Source organism: Colletotrichum aenigma (genome assembly GCF_013390185.1).
Source record: "Colletotrichum aenigma strain Cg56 chromosome Unknown KSG_Cg56_contig07, whole genome shotgun sequence".
NCBI lineage: Eukaryota > Fungi > Ascomycota > Sordariomycetes > Glomerellales > Glomerellaceae > Colletotrichum > Colletotrichum aenigma.
In genome coordinates this window covers 4,283,372-4,299,293 of record NW_023500913.1, presented here as the reverse complement: position 1 = coordinate 4,299,293, position 15,922 = coordinate 4,283,372, and the positions used below count along the sequence as shown (strand labels likewise).

The 15,922-nt window shown below is 34.7% G+C and overlaps 3 protein-coding genes across 3 annotated transcripts; 1 reads left to right on the top strand and 2 right to left on the bottom strand.

Annotated features, from left to right (window-relative positions):
* Positions 1-1,012: 1,012 nt before the first annotated feature.
* CGCA056_v011443 (uncharacterized protein) lies at positions 1,013-1,909 on the top strand (the record flags this gene model as incomplete). The annotated part of the gene is made up of 3 exons (XM_037326689.1): positions 1,013-1,120; positions 1,207-1,227; positions 1,289-1,909. 3 exons carry the CDS (start codon positions 1,013-1,015, stop codon positions 1,907-1,909), a joined length of 750 nt encoding a protein of 249 aa, XP_037175986.1.
* Positions 1,910-2,502: 593 nt separating this feature from the next.
* Positions 2,503-3,649, bottom strand: CGCA056_v011442 (uncharacterized protein; the record flags this gene model as incomplete). The annotated part of the gene is made up of 2 exons (XM_037326688.1): positions 2,503-3,542; positions 3,607-3,649. 2 exons carry the CDS (start codon positions 3,647-3,649, stop codon positions 2,503-2,505), a joined length of 1,083 nt encoding a protein of 360 aa, XP_037175987.1.
* A 601-nt stretch (positions 3,650-4,250) lies between these two features.
* On the bottom strand, positions 4,251-6,625 carry chyD-0 (Amidase chyE; the record flags this gene model as incomplete). Its single annotated transcript, XM_037326687.1, has 4 exons — positions 4,251-5,401; positions 5,470-5,728; positions 5,787-6,349; positions 6,403-6,625. The coding sequence occupies 4 exons, from the start codon at positions 6,623-6,625 to the stop codon at positions 4,251-4,253; spliced, it is 2,196 nt and encodes a 731-aa protein (XP_037175428.1).
* Between the last annotated feature and the right edge of the window lie 9,297 nt (positions 6,626-15,922).

Below are 15,922 nucleotides of genomic sequence, written 5' to 3'. Positions count from 1 at the left end.
TTTCCATTTCCACCATTTTCAGCTCTCGCACTGTTGATTCAGGCGGGGTGGCTCACGGATGGGGTTGCTTTGGCATAACATCCTCTCAGCTGGGAGGCGCTTCCTTTCCACAGTACCGGTATTGAGGCATCGGGCCTAGAACACCAGCTCACCTTGCGATGCTTTTTAACCAATGTCCCTTGCGACTGATGGTCGGTGATTCGTCCAGGTGTCAGGGGCAACATTGTTCAAATGCACGCTCATGTCGTGGCAGCCAGCATGGGTAATCAAATATCCATGTCACTATAAGTGTCCTCTGGCGTGCGGAGTAAGACTAAAGTAATCTTACATTACCCACGCTCTTGTAGATATTTCAGTCAGAGGCAGTTTATCTGTCTCATGAAGCTCGTGGTTCCAGATAATATTCGGGCTTTAGGTGACAGACCACTATCTTAAGATGGCACTGTCAACCACTTCCCTGGTTCTATTCAGGACACCTTTTGTTTCAATTCCAGGTGGTCTAGACTTTCTCCAACTCTGAGGATCAGTGGCGCTAACCCGAGGTTTTCGCCAGATTAGGGAGCTCGCGTGGCTTTGCCTCGAAGTTCAACACTGAGCAAAACTTGTCTAGAACCAAAATCTCGGATCTTCTAGCTGATCCCGGAAAAGCTTCTGGTTGCCATGCACTAGCCTCCACCCCACACGGACGAGCTAAAAGCATCGGCCTCGATTTGGGGATGCTTAGGCCCTCTGGACCGACAATGTGGCTCTTACAGAACGCGCTAGATTCTCACGCAAACACTTCGTGTTTTCGGAGATCCAGCATCGATCCTTTAGCCGACTACTCATCAGGCTCGTCAGGGAATCAATCTCCTGTATAAAAGAGACTTGAAATCTCCTGCAAACGGGTTTTTCTTCTTCTCATCGCCACACTCACTCTCCAGATCACACTTCTCTACAGTCTCTCGCTTAAAGCCCCACATTCGCTCAAAATCACTCTCTTTTACAAGAAATCTTTTCTACAACTATCAAAATGCATGTCCCTACTTTCGGTCAGGTTGCCACCGTTGGCATGGCTTTCTTTGCCGCCACTGCTCTCGCCGCCCCTGTCGCTGAGCCTGCTCAGGCTGGGCTTGTCGAGGTGAGTCCATCCGTTCCAAGCAATTCAATCTCATTGGTTCCAGCATTCGGATACAGAACTCTTGGCTAACATCAATTGACTTTCAGGTCCGCGCTGAGGGTAATGCGGTATGCTTTAGCTCACTATAATCCCTCTACAAGGCTGTTTGGAAGCTAACAATCTTCATAGGCCATGACTGGCGCTGAACTCGTCACTCGCACCTTCTCCAAGCAGTGCAAGCGTACCTTCTGGAACCTGAAGGGTAACTGCAAGGATGAGCAGTATGGCAACAAGGGTGGAAACAAGGTTGACGTCTGGGGAAACAAGAACGGCGGCGGCGACAATGGCCAGTATGGCAACAAGGGCGCCAACAAGGGTGATCAATGGAACAACAACCAGGGCAATGGAAAAGACCAGAAGGATGACGGCAAGTACAACCAGAAGAACGATGACAACAACAAGAACAAGAACAATGGCGACGATGACAACAAGAACGAGGACAAGGGCGATCAGTGGGACAACAAGAACGACGACAAGGACAACAAGAACGACGACAAGGACAACAAGAACGACGATAAGGACAACAACAAGGGCGGTGACAAGGATGTCTGGGGCAATAAGGGTGCCAACAAGGGAGGCAACAAGAACGACGACAAGTATGGCAACAATGGAGGCAAGAAGGGCTCTTGGCGCCGCCAGGAGACCGAGGATGTCGACAACCAGAATGTCGATGGTGAGGATGTTGATGGCGAGGATGTTGATGGTGAGACTGACAGCGTTGAGGTCGAGAACGCTGATGACCTCAACTGAAGTCACTCTACTTCAAATCGTGGGAAACAACCTTGACTACGCCAGTGCTACATGCACTGTAGTCACCGTTGTTTCCTGCGCAGCTGAGCCTCCATCACAATGAGTTCTGAATCTCCACTGATTCTCAATAATCCCTAGTCCCTCCCTAGTCCCTGACTGTACTTAAATGCTAGCTTGATCCTAATCCCACATTTAAGTTGCATATCAGATAAATCAGATTTTCATATGTGCACCTATAAGTCGAAGTTCTGTCTTTCATGATTCCATGAAAATCTAACACTACAACGCTATTACAAAGCCCATCAATGCCAATAATGAAGCTCCCAACCAAGGAGAGCATCGATAGCCTGTACCTCCAGAGCTCGTGTCAGGATAGAAATGGGTGCCATTATGCTCACAACTATAGCTCCCTGTGAATACAGGTCTTCCGCCTTTCGGGGTGACATATTCATTGCCCAAAGCTTGGCACGAAAAGGCTTGATCATATGAATCAACGTGAAAATCTTCAACTTGAGAGTACCCCTCAAGTAGACCATTACTACATAAATTAGTCACCAGATCATGCTGAGTTCATTTGGATAAAACGGAAGAACTCACAAAAACCCCGTGGACCATTTCGAATCCTTCATGACGAGCTTATCCATGTTCCTTTGAGGCCACCTCCAAGCGCCAGTGGATTCGTTGGTGACAGACTCAGTTGTGTTGAAGTCCATTACTAGAGCCGGATTCTCCACGATGTAGATAGTCCCCGCATCGTACCTTCCACTATAATCACCGTAGTTTCTCCAGTTTACGCCATAAAACAGGTTGGCCAGTTTCTGGTTGTCGCGGATAAAGAGGTAATCGCTAACCTGAAAAGGGATGTCCAGGCGAATCATGCTGCACCTCTGCACAGACAAATGCCCAACTGAAGATGGAGGCTCTATGTATTTCAAGCTTCGGACTCCGTTCAGAGCTAAGGTGTTGATCTTGCTGTGTAGTCTGCCTTCCACGGGAGGCATATCGAATGTGACCTCAACTTCCCTATCGCCACCGTATCCCGTAATATCCAATCGATCGATAGTATGGGCAGTGACGGTAATTTGTTTGATGTTTTGGCCATGAATGGAGATAATTCCATAGTCCCGATCTTTGTTGAAGACCCAGTCAACGTTGTCGATGTCTGTCTCGTGAATTCTGATGTCTCCTGACCTTTCTGTTATGGCGGGAAAGCCGGCTGGACCCCATGTGATGTTCTTAAGGCCATAAACCCCGTCAAAGAAAAACGAGCCTATCCGGACCAGACTCGGGAAAGATAGTGATGGTACATCTGTCATCGTGATGAAAAGAGTTTGGCCGACAGTCTCCAACAGTGGGAGCGAGTCTCGCCCGCTCGGCGCAAATGACCCTGTAACCTCCCTGAGTTTTGGAGCGGAGAAAGAGGTATAGTTGTCGATAAATAGAGTCCCGTTCACTTTGACCAAATCCGGTAGTGAAATAGTGACGTTACTAGATTCCCCAGATTCGGTGGCCACGTAAAATCTTCCAGAAATCGTGTCGCAGTTGCTCAGCAAGTCGGCTTCATCTTGCGAGCTGATCAACTCTCTTTCCGATGGCTCGCCTGAAGTCGCACAGTCCAGTATGGTGCACAGTCCTTGTATACACGTCAGTAGCGTATTCAAGACAGACATAGGCGTTGCTCAACTCCGAAGACCTACCGAGGGTTATGAAGCCTGCCATGAACCAAATATTATGCTTCATTGTCACAGACTTCTTTTCCAGGTCCGCGCAAGCTTTGCGATCGAGGGTAGTGCCAAGAAGTACATGTACAGGGAAACAAAACTTTCACAGTATGCGTTACTGCCCCAAGGGCCATAAGTGGTTTTCTATTGAACGCCGCGACCTCGGCTTGCTGTCACAACATGCGGGTGTTAATTTCCCTTGCGGCACAGCACGGCACAGTGCGTTCGACTTTCGTCATCTTCTGACTTGCTAGGCGCGCAACGCTAATCAAATATGCAAGCCAAGATTTGTCTTCGAGTCTGACTGGATCAGATGGTAAGCGAAATTCTCTCGCATAACTTGTTTGATTCATCCTGATCCTTCCTCTTCAGTTGCTCTACGAACTGAAGCAACTGAGACCAATCACAAGCAGGATATCTGCCGTGTTTTCTTTCCAAGCTGGTCAGGAAGAACTTTTGCTTCTAGGGCACCTTTTGAACAACGATCCATCGGTAAAATGATGCATAGTTGCTTTTTTGGTCATTCCCCCTTATTTTCAAAGCAGACCACAAGTTCTAAAAGTATAAATGCGCGTTTTCTTTTGATTTCGTTCCATTCCTGGCCTTTAAAATCCATTGTATCAGACGCACGCCCTTCGCATGCCGTTTGCCCATGGCTCCTTGACAGCTTTCTTTACACCGAACCTTTGGCTCAGAACCACCCAAGAGCCGGTGACAACCAACTTTCTAAACGACCGCGGATCAGCCTCATCTCCAAAACCTGTCTCCAGCCAGCTTCGCGCGTCCTCCCATTCTATGAATCCCAAATTCTCAATGCTCTCCTTGGTGATCAGTCTCTCCATCATCTGATGCAGAGGGCCACCACGAGGCCATTTGACAGGAGCCGAATAGGGGTGCTTGCGCCGTTCGTACAGTTCTTGTGTAATAAATGGCTTTCCAGCCTCTTTGAGAATCCACTTCTCGCTCAACGACTGTCGCGCTGCACTGAGATTCTTCCACCAGAGACTCGCGCCAGTGCCTACAGCCTCACCTTCGGCCTGGTTGTACGCAATTTTGAGGCTTGGGGGCAGGGCATTGACGTACTCGGCCAAGTGATGATCCAAGAAAGGTGGCCGAGCCTCGACACTGTGCGCCATTTCAGTGCGATCCCCCAAGCAGGTTAGGATCATGTTAGCAAGCGGCGATTTGGTGTAGACCCAGAGAGAGGAGTGCAGTGGGTGCCAATTTTCGTCCATCTTCTTACGGATCTCAGCCGGCACCGAGGCAGCAACGGTCTCCCTCATGTCTAGGCTTGCGTACTTCTCCTTGACCCAAGGCGCAAACAAGTCTTTGCTTGGTTGCCATCTCATGGCATTATTCCCAACTGCGAGTTCATGTTGAGACTTATCCTTCCAGCCATGGTCGAACATACCGATTCTGTCGAACATTTTCGTAATATCTTCCGTCATCTCTCGATGCATGCCTTCACGCACCTCGTTGTTCTTGTTTAAGGCAGAAGATGGCCATGCATGATCCGGCTCCAGAAGAAAGTCCGGTAACAGGAAAGGGTAGCCAGCAAAGTGTTCATCTGCGCCTTCTCCGGTAAGGACAACCGGCACACCATACTGCCTTGGCAAAGTAGACAAACAGAACTTCCCCACCGTATTAAGATCAAAGTGGTGATGCTCAACGTGATAGATTGCATCAGCAAAATTGTTGGCCAACTCGGTCTCGTTCATGTCCTTTTTGATGATCTGCACGCCCAGCCATTCGGCTGATCTCTCGGCAATATCTGTGTGAAGTGTTAGCGAATTCAAGAATCCCTGGACAACTGCTTTTTGGCACTAGGAATGTACTAACCGGCCTCATTGAATCCCGATGTTTCCGGGAATTGAATGGTGAAGCATGCTATTCTCTTTGTTGCATCTTGGTTCCCCAGCAGAACGCCTTCCTCGCGAACCAATTTGGTCACTATGCCTGCGATAATTGACGAATCAATACCACCTGAGAGATAGATGCCAACAGGGACATCAGCGCGAAGGCGAAGCTTGGTCGCTTCTATAATGCGTTTCCGAACTTCCAAAATGATTTCATCAAGAGTGCGATTCTCTACGTCATGCTGGATGGGATGTCAGTGACAATTTTCACGGTTGAAGACGGCGTATAGCATCACTGACCTTATCTTTGTACTCCGGGTCCCAATATTGGTGGTGTTGGATTTGACCGTCCCGGGAGATCTCCATCCATGTCCCAGGGTTCAATTTCCACACGCCCTTAAATACCGTGTTCTCGGCTTGAAGAGAAGATCCGCTGATGAGACCATAGACATTCCACTCAGGTTGCCAGCCCAGAGCTAGAAAGCCTTTCATTTCTGAGGTTAATAGCAAGCGTTTTCTGGCACCCTCTCCGTGAATGGTCCAGAACATGGGCTTGATGCCAAATCGATCTCGGGCGGTAATGACGCGGCCGTCTCTTTCATCGAAGATGACGAAAGAAAACTCTCCTCGAAGATATTCGAAGAACCCTGGGGCGCCATGGATCTTGTAAAGGGCAATTAGGACTTCGCTATCACAGTGGCCTTTGAACCTGTACCCATGCTCCTTGATACATCGCTCTCTAAGGGCATCATAATCGTATATCTCTCCATTGACAACCGCATGGATCTTTGCATCGTCGCTGTGCATGGGCTGCACACCATCTGGGGACAGATCGTTGATTGCAAGGCGTCTGTGTCCCAAGCCTATGTGTAGAATTTTAGGCTCTTTTCTCAGTTCGAGAGCCAATCACACGTACCTATAGCCCCATCCTCACTGATCCAGATGCCAGACGCATCAGGGCCACGATGAGCAATAGTCTCGAGGCTCTTCTCGAGCTGGCTGCGAAGCGTTTCGGCATTGCTTCTTTCACTGTGAGCATGCTCGGCTTTTCCGTTGGTGCCATTGATACCATTGGTACCGTTCACTCCATTACTAGAAGCCCCTCGTCTGAGAGTGATAGCCGCCGTTATTCCGCACATAATTCGATCGTGTATTTGAAGCGAGGTGGAGAATTCAACGGTGAAACGAAACAAACAAATTCCGGATTTGCGTTTCTTTGAGAGTCATGAACACGCTAGTTCCGGAACAATCGGCTGTGCTTGTGCGGGGGAATTGTGTGAAAGGCCTGAGGGAAGTCAAACTCAGCTCCTAAACGGCGGATAATAGGCATACGTAGAAGACTGGATCGTTTGCGTATTCTTGAAAGAAAAGGAGACAACTACGCAGTTCAATGCCCGCTTACTAAAACAACTTCGTGATTACATTGCCTCTTTTACCTCATCTTATCCGAACTCAATGCAACATTGTACGGTTGTCCACCGAGGTGTCGCAGGCACCACAGCCCAGCGCACTTACCCAGAGTCTTGGCTGGTACGATGCCTTCGCCAGAGCGGATAATCATGGAGTGAGACGGGGTAGCTGTTTCTTTTACGTACTTAGTTTTCACTTCGGACGGGCGAAGCGAGGCTCGAGCAGCTGAAGAATCATGCCTAGCATTTGGAAGGCGGGACTGTAAACCTTATTTCGACCAAGGATATCATCTTGAATGAAGCAAGCGGCCCGCAAAAGAGCCGGGGAGTTAATGACTCTGGCCGAGACGATCGCTTAGCTCTAGCTGACTCGGTCCCGGTGGAGGGGGGTCTTAAGCAACGCTACCCCGCTACATATTTTTAAAGTTTGCAGGGCGCCAGCGCTCCTAGCTAACAATTGGCCGTTTATCCTGTGACAACTAGCACATCCCTTGTTCTCATGTGCTGAGGATAGCAGCTGGCATTAGTGATATTTCGTCAGCCTGTGACTTCTACCCACGCTGCTACAGTGGGCCTGGGATGGTTAAACGGCAAGTTAAAACATTCTCTTGAAATCGTTCCCCTGTAGGGAAACTCTAGGCGAGGTTGCGGCTGTAAGGCCGAGACATCATCGTTCGAGACCACAGGAACCCAAGAGTATCATCTAAGTTTGGGATGAGAGGTCCCGTACTAAGGCCCTGATCTGCCACATTCTTGGGTTTTGAAAACACTCTCAAAGGGTTACTTCAACAGCATAGCAGTGGCGTTAGTACTGTAGGGTGGGCGCGCTGCGGCGTTATAAGTAGGGCACCTACTATATATAGAAGGGAATAATTATATATAATTAGTTAGTTAAGTAACTAAAAAGTCATGTAGAGTAAGTGCTTTAAAGGGCTCTTATAGCTATAGGGGTAAGTATTCTAAAGAGCCTTATTTTTAGGACTTTTAAGGGTTTTAAGGGGCTTTAAAGGGCCTTTAAAAGCTTTTTATTTTATATTTCCCTATAGAGGTCTTAAAAGCCTTTATAGCTATAAGGGCTACTTATTAAAGAGCTTTTTAGCCAAGTATATACCTTACTTAAAAATATATTCTTAAGTATCAAGATTACTTTTTATATTCCTAAAGTTAAATAATAGAATACTTAGTAATTAAACCATTTTTAAATAAAATAGAGCTAATGATATTACTTAATAGCTAAGTTTTAGTATAATATAATAGCTAAAATTACTAATAAACCTTAGAGGGATTATCTCTAGTTATATAATATTAAGAGGCTTAAAAGTAGTATTAGGAGGCTTAAGAAGGTATCCTACTTAAATTTATATAAGAGGTTAAAAACATAAGAATATAGTAGATTAAGGCTTAAAAATAAATTAACTCAGATATATATTATATATATATCCTTAAGAATAAGTAATACTCTATATAGGTATTATAGAGCTTATTATTCTTACTAAGTAAGTTATCTAATTATTTAAGCTACTTTTAGTAGCTAAGAAGCGCTATTTTAACTCTTATAATCTAATATGCCCCCTTAAGGATAATTAGTATAATTATATAGTTATCCTTATAGCTTAATTGAGTACTTCTAAAAAGCTTTAATTACTTCTTATTATTATAGTTTTAATTATTTTATAAGTTATAAAATAATAGTTTTTCTTACTATAAATAGTTAGAATAGTAAAATAAAGTACTATTTACTTTATTTAATTAGTTTAAAGTTTCTAATTAGCTATAATCTTACTAACTATTTTAGCTTTTTTAAAAAATTAGAAAGTAAGTAAGTAATATTTTACTACTTTTACTTTTTATAGTTTCTTTTCTCTTCTTTCCTTAGCCTTTAAGAATTTATAAATTATGTATCTATTGTATACTATCTTTTTACTATTATATTAATATTTTAATTAAATAAATTATTTATTTTATAATATCTTCTTATAATACTTTTAATACTAAGTATAAAGCTTATTTTAATATTATACTTATTAAGTATATGTATACTTTTAAGACTTTTAAGCTTTACTACTCTTATCATATTAATTTTCTCTTTTATATCTCTTTTAATAATAAAAAAGAAGATAAATTACTCTTTGTTTTAAGTTTTGATTATTAGTTTTGTTTTTTTCTTCTAAATCTCTTCTATAACTTTAATATTTTATAAATTCATTAACTATATACTTTTTTAGCTATTTTAAATATCTTACTTTTTAGTTTATTAAAAAAGAAGACTTTAATAATAGTTAAATTAAAGAGACTTTTATTAAGAAGAAGTATAACTATTTCTCTAATACTTAGTATTAAGTTAAAAAAGAAGCTAAAGAGAAAAAAGGAGTTAAAGAAATTAAAGCTTTTACTTTTTCTCTTATTAATTAGAAAAAGAAGAAGTATATTAATATTAACTTTACTAAATAAGCTATTATTAAGAAAAAGAAAAAAAAGAAAAAGAAAGCTAATTTTTAAGCTATTTAGATTAATATAAAAGTTGTTACTAATAAAGAAATTACTATTATTATTTATAAAAAAGAAGAAGATAAAGTTATTATTAATATTAAAGATGTTTTTAACTCTATAAACTTCTTTTTTAAGTTAGAAAATAAACTTTATTTTAACTACTTTTTTTCTTTTAATTAAAGCTATTTATACTTTAATTACTACTTCTTTAAGTAGAATATTTATTATTACTACTATATAAATAGTAATAGCTATTATGTAAATATTAAGAAAATTATTATTTTCTATTATATACTCTATAAGATAAAAAGATGTATTAAAACTAATAAATCCATTTTATTTAAAGTATAAGTTATTCTCTATTAAGTATTTCTATATTATTATTAATCTCTTATAGAGAATTAATATTGTAATAGAAAACCTTAAAGTTAAAGCTTATAAAATTAATATAGTTTAAAAAGCTAATTAGAAAAAGATATCTTCTATCTTAAATATACTATATATACTTATTATATTACTTTAGTCTTTATACTTTTTACTACTATCCTTTCTATTTATCTAAAAACTTTAGTTTATACTTCTTTTACTCTCTTAAGTATTTTCTTTAGTTCTTATTTTATTTTTTGTTATACTTAAAATATTATTATAACTACTTATTATAACTTTAACTATACTTTTTTTTATATTTCTAAATTTAGCTATATTAATCTTAAGAAGTTTTATAACTAGTTTAATACTTTTAAGTCAACTATTTCTCTAGCTACTTCTTATAAAGCTATCTTTCTTATTTTTACTTCTAAAAGTATTTAAATATTCTTATTTTATAGTTTCTTAGTGTTTTAAAAGCTTTAACTTAAAATTCCTACTTTTAAGCTTTAAGCTTATAAATATTTAGTCCTTTTAATAGTTTCTTAATTTAAATAGAAGTTTTTTATATTTCTTATTTCTTATTTTTATAACTTTCTATACTTATTATATAAGGTTATCCTAAATATATTCTTTTTCTATTCCTTTTTTCTAGCTCTTTTTGCCTCTTTTAAGCTTAAGAATATAGTATTTGTAAAGGTTTTTTTTTCACTAGCTATTCCCAGCTATACTTAGAAGTTCTTTAAAGCTTACTATAAAACGAATTTTATAAAACTATCTATTATTAGCTATATAGAAAAAGTATATATTATTAATATTTACTTTTTATAGATTTTTAGTAAAGCTAATAGTTATAAATATTAATATAATATAACTTTATTTAAAAATAGACAAGCTTTTTTATAATTAGTTTAATTATCTATTAGTTATTATATTAGATTTATATTATTATAAGAGTACTTTATATAAATTAAAAATATATTTCTTAGCTTATTTCTCTAAAGAGTTCTATTTAGAGAGATATTATAAGATAGTTTATAAATATAGCTTGTTATATTATAAATAAGAATAGGAAAAGCTTTACTTCTATAATTAAAGTTATTATAGTTATTTATTTACTTACTTTTTATATAATAATATCTCTAAAAAGCTTTATTATAAATCCTTAAAAGCTTTTTTAATTTAAAGTATTATTATTAAAACTTATATTTAAAGCTATTTTGAGCATATTACATAAGCTTCTAGCTTTAAATTCATATTTAATATATACGTAATATATTTTATAAAGATATTATAAAACTTAATCTATAATGTATTAGTATTTTAGTCTAAAGTTATAATTAAAATAAGCTAAATAACTTATTATGAATATAGAGTTTAACTATATTATTACTACTATATATAAGATAATCTTTACTTTTGTTTAATAGAGATTAATTTTATTATTTAAAGCTTCTTCTTTATATAAGAATAACTTAATATAATTTATAAAAGTTCTATTTTATATTCTTAGAGCATATTTTAATAAAAAGAGTTTTCTTACTTTTTCTATATAAACTACTTATAAAATTTAAAGTTGTTTTATTTTTTAGTTATAGAGAACCTTAATATTAAGAAACTACTATAAGTTTTTATTACTTTTAAAGTAGTATTTTTTCTAAAGGCTTTTTTATTACTTTTTTAGTTTCTTTTTAGGAAGCTTTTAAATAAGTAAGTATATAGTTATTTATATAGAAGAAGAAAAATATTTAACTTTCTTCTTTTTAGTAGTAGTTCTCTCTCAATACTTATAAGAAGTTTAACCTTTTTAGTTCTTTCTCTAAATAATATTACTATAAAAAAGGAGATTAATAAAGTTTATACAAAGCTTTTCTAAGTTTAAATACCTTTTTAAGTTTTTTATAGTTAAGTAGAAATTATATATGTATTATTTTATTAAACTTTATATATATAAATATATTTACTATATTATACTAGAGGAGCTTTATGTTAAAATAATTTACTATTATTATTAAAGTTTTAAATAATATACTTATAAATATTATAGTATAAGTATTTTAAGTATTTTTTACTTACTAATGTCTTTAAATTACTAAATAAGCTTTTAGCTTTATAAGTTTATTATACCTATTAAGCTTATAAATGTATACTTAACAATATCTAAAAACCTATTAATCTCTTAAAGTATTTCTTATAATCTTTTCTTATAACTTAGATTTCTTATAGCTTTATAAATAAAATTTCTCTACTTATAAAAAACTTTCTATTAGAAAGTAGTAGTTACACCTTAAGAGATTATATTTCTTTTTGTAATTTAGCTATTCTTTTTAACTTAAGAGTTACTAATATAATATTAAAAAAAGAAGTAACTTTTAGTCATAAATACTTATAAAGTATAAGTATATAAATTAAGTTACTCTTAATAAAAAGAAGCTTTTAGAAAGTAATTTATACTTCTTAAAACCTTTTTTAGAAGTTTTTAAACTTTTAATCTTTATTTTCTTATTTTATAACCTTTCTATTATATTTATAGATTAATCTACTTTTATAGCTATATAAAGCTAGCTAAGTTATATATATAAGCTACTTAAGCTATTTAGTTTCTAAAAAGTATAAGGATTTTTATATAAATTATGTTTTACTAGAAATATAACTTTAAATAAAGTTCTAAAAGTTACTTTTATTATTAACAAGCTTATTTCTTACTTCTTTATATTAAACACTCTTTAATGCTAGAGAGAGAAGTAAAGTTAACTAAAGCTTAAACTATATATTTATATATAGTATTATCTTTCTAGCTACTTTTAGTTAATTTTGTTTTATAATAGTTTTAATACAATTAAGGATTTTATCTATTTTTTTATTAGGCCTTTATTTTATAGGATAACTATAAAATACTTTAATAAACTAAGTAATATATTCTTAGATTACTTTAAAGTCTATAAAATAAACCCTTTCTATTATATGTATTAAATTTCTACTATAAAACTCCTTTTTATTAAATATTATATCTTACATAGCAAATATTTTCCTTTTTAGTAAGTTTTATATATACAAAGAATTACTTAATATATAGCTTAAAAAGAAGTTGATAAGTACTCTTAGAGTAAGTTTCTAATACTTATTTCTTCTAAGTTAAATATCTTTAATTATTATATATATATAATATCTATATACTTAAAAGTATAAGAAGTTTAGCTATATCAATTATATATTTTCTTATAATTTAAAGTAATGTACTCGCATAGCGAGTTGGCTAATATAGCGAGTCGGCCACTTTTCCCACTTTCTACCTCTTTAACCTTTACACTAACTTTCCTCCACGTACAAACATGCAATCCACCCTAATTGAAAGTCGTATTATCCTTGCCCTCTAGGCTATCGAAAAAGACCTAAAAATGTCTGTACGAAAAGCAGCCTGAACCTTTAAGGTCCCTCGAATGATACTCTAAGACCGACGCGCTGGACGCGTCGTATAACCTAAAAGACGACTAAATTTAATGAAGATAACTATAACAGAAGAGGAGGTGATTCTTGAATAAGTTATTAACCTAATTGATTGAGGGTTTCTTCTGCGATAAGAAGATATATAAGAAATAGCTGACTAACTTTTAAACGTATGCGATAGGATATGTATAGGACTCTAATAGGCAGAGAACTTTATGTAATATATCCCCTAATTAAAAATGCGATTTTGATATTAAATTAACTATTAGAAGGTTTTAGCTGAAGATCCTATAATTATATAAGGCTGGTTTATATTTATGCAAAATATAATTACAAAATATAGAATACTTAATAATAATATCTATAATTTTAAGAAGATTAGGTTCCTAATAGGAATGCTGTTATATATAAAGGTTGTTATAATATCTAACTATAAGGGAAGGCCTTATATAAAGCAGCCTAGTAATTAGGAATAGGTTTCTATTATTTAGGGTGTGTGTGCAGATAGCTAGGTAATACCTCTATATATTATTATAAAGAGCAAATATCACCTCCTCTCCTAATGTACTAATACCTAATTCCTAGCTATATAGCATATCTATTTAAGCATAAATAGATAGATAATAAATAATATTAGCCTAAATTAGCTAAAGCATTTTAATTAATATATAAGGACTTATATAAAGGCTTCTTATCACCTCTTAATCCTTAATAGTTATTACAGCTATAAATTAACTAACTTTAATAAATACTATAAGGAATAAAATATTATTGCTTTTTATATACCTCCCTATTTATTATATAAGCTCTAGCCTCTTAATATTAGGTGGTTTAGCCTATTAAAGTATTTATACAGCAAGGAAATCAAGAAGATAATATAGATGCAGATTTCACATATTACTAAGGATAACTTCTTTCCTGCCTTTAAAGCAGCATTCTTTACCTTAATAGGCGAAAAGAACGTATAAGCTGGTTTTAGACAGGTAAGCCTTATACCTTTTAACCCTAAAGTGGTTCTTTCTCGCTTAGATTTCAAGCCAAAGATGCTAACACTATCAAACTTACAGCTAAGCAGCTAAGGCTCCTAGGATATAGAGACACTAACTATAGCACTAGAGGGCGTATAAAATGCTTACTCCTTTAAAAAGAAGATCTAAGCATATTAAGGTAGCTTACTAACACCTTTATATAAGGTAGTTAACCTACAAGCAAAAGGTATTAATAAGTTAGCCTACTAACTAGCTTTTATTAAAGCTGAGAACTATAGGCTTTATATAGCAAATAAGGTATTAAGTAAGCGCTAAAAGGCAAAAAACACCTTACTATATCTTAGAGGGTTACTTAATACTGCTAAAGTAGAGGCACTATAAGTAGAAAAAGGTGGTGTTAATACTAGAGGAGAGAATAACCCTCAGAAGGAGGGTCGTACGGAAGGTGCTGAACCACGCGCGCGACGCTGTGGCAATTGCGGAAAGTCTGGATATAACGCACGAACCTGTGAAGTAGTTTGGGATAGTGATGAGGAAGAGGTTGGTATATAGTTTTAATTGATTTTGTATATTGTGGTTGAATTAACTTATACAAAAGGTTGAAAGGTAGAGGAAGGTGGCCGACTCGCTATGTTGGCCGACTTGCTATGCGAGTATGTTAGCTATAAAAGAGCTTATGTAAAGTTTTCTATCTTTAACTTTTTATTAATATATAGTTATATATATATATGTAGTTACTTTATTAATTTTTAATTAAAGTATATCTAATAGTTTTATACTTATTATTATTGTTCTTATATACTACTTCATAGCTATAGCTACTCTTTTTATCTTTCTATTTTATACTTATATATATAGAGAAAATAGCTTAACTTTAATACCTCTTATATATAGTTTTTTCTAATTTATTTATATTTTAATATCTTATTATTTATTTTACTTTCCTTAACTTAAATATTAAATATAAAGTAGTTTAAAAACTTATGAAGAGTATTAAGGAGTAAGTCTATCTTTTGATTTCTTAAATAGAAGTTTTAAATTAGCTTTAAGGTTTTATTAATAATAATTATACTTAAAGTATAACTTTTATATTTTTTTATATAGTTGTAAAGTTTAAGAGTACTTCTTTTATTTAAAAAGGCTTATATAATAGCTTCTTTTAATATATATTATACTTAGTAATATAACTTCTTTTATTTATATATATTATAGTTAGTAATTAAAACTATTAAGTACTTATTTATTATTTAGATCTTTCTTATAAAGTTTAATAACTACTAAGAAACTTGTAGTTTAAGATATCTAAACTTTTAGTATTAAAGCTTTATTAATCTTTTAACTAGCTTAAGTTTAGAATTATAAATCTTATAAGAATATATTCTTTTAATACTATAAATACTACTTTTATATATCTTTTAGCTCTTTTATAAAGTTAAGCTAACTTTAAACAGAACTTTATAGTTTTATAGATATACTTTATAAAGTCTTTATTATTTTCTATTTTTCTATTAAAGATATATTAAATAACTACTTTAAGTATTTATAACTTTAATTAAATTATAGTATTAATATAGAAATACTTTAAAAGTTTATATATATTATAACATAGCTTATAGTATAATTTCTTTACTTTTTAAATATCTAAGAAAGACTTTTCTTACTTTTAATAAATTCTTATTATTATTAAAAGTTACTTTTAGTTTTATGTTTTTTAAAAGTCTTTTTTATAGCTTAT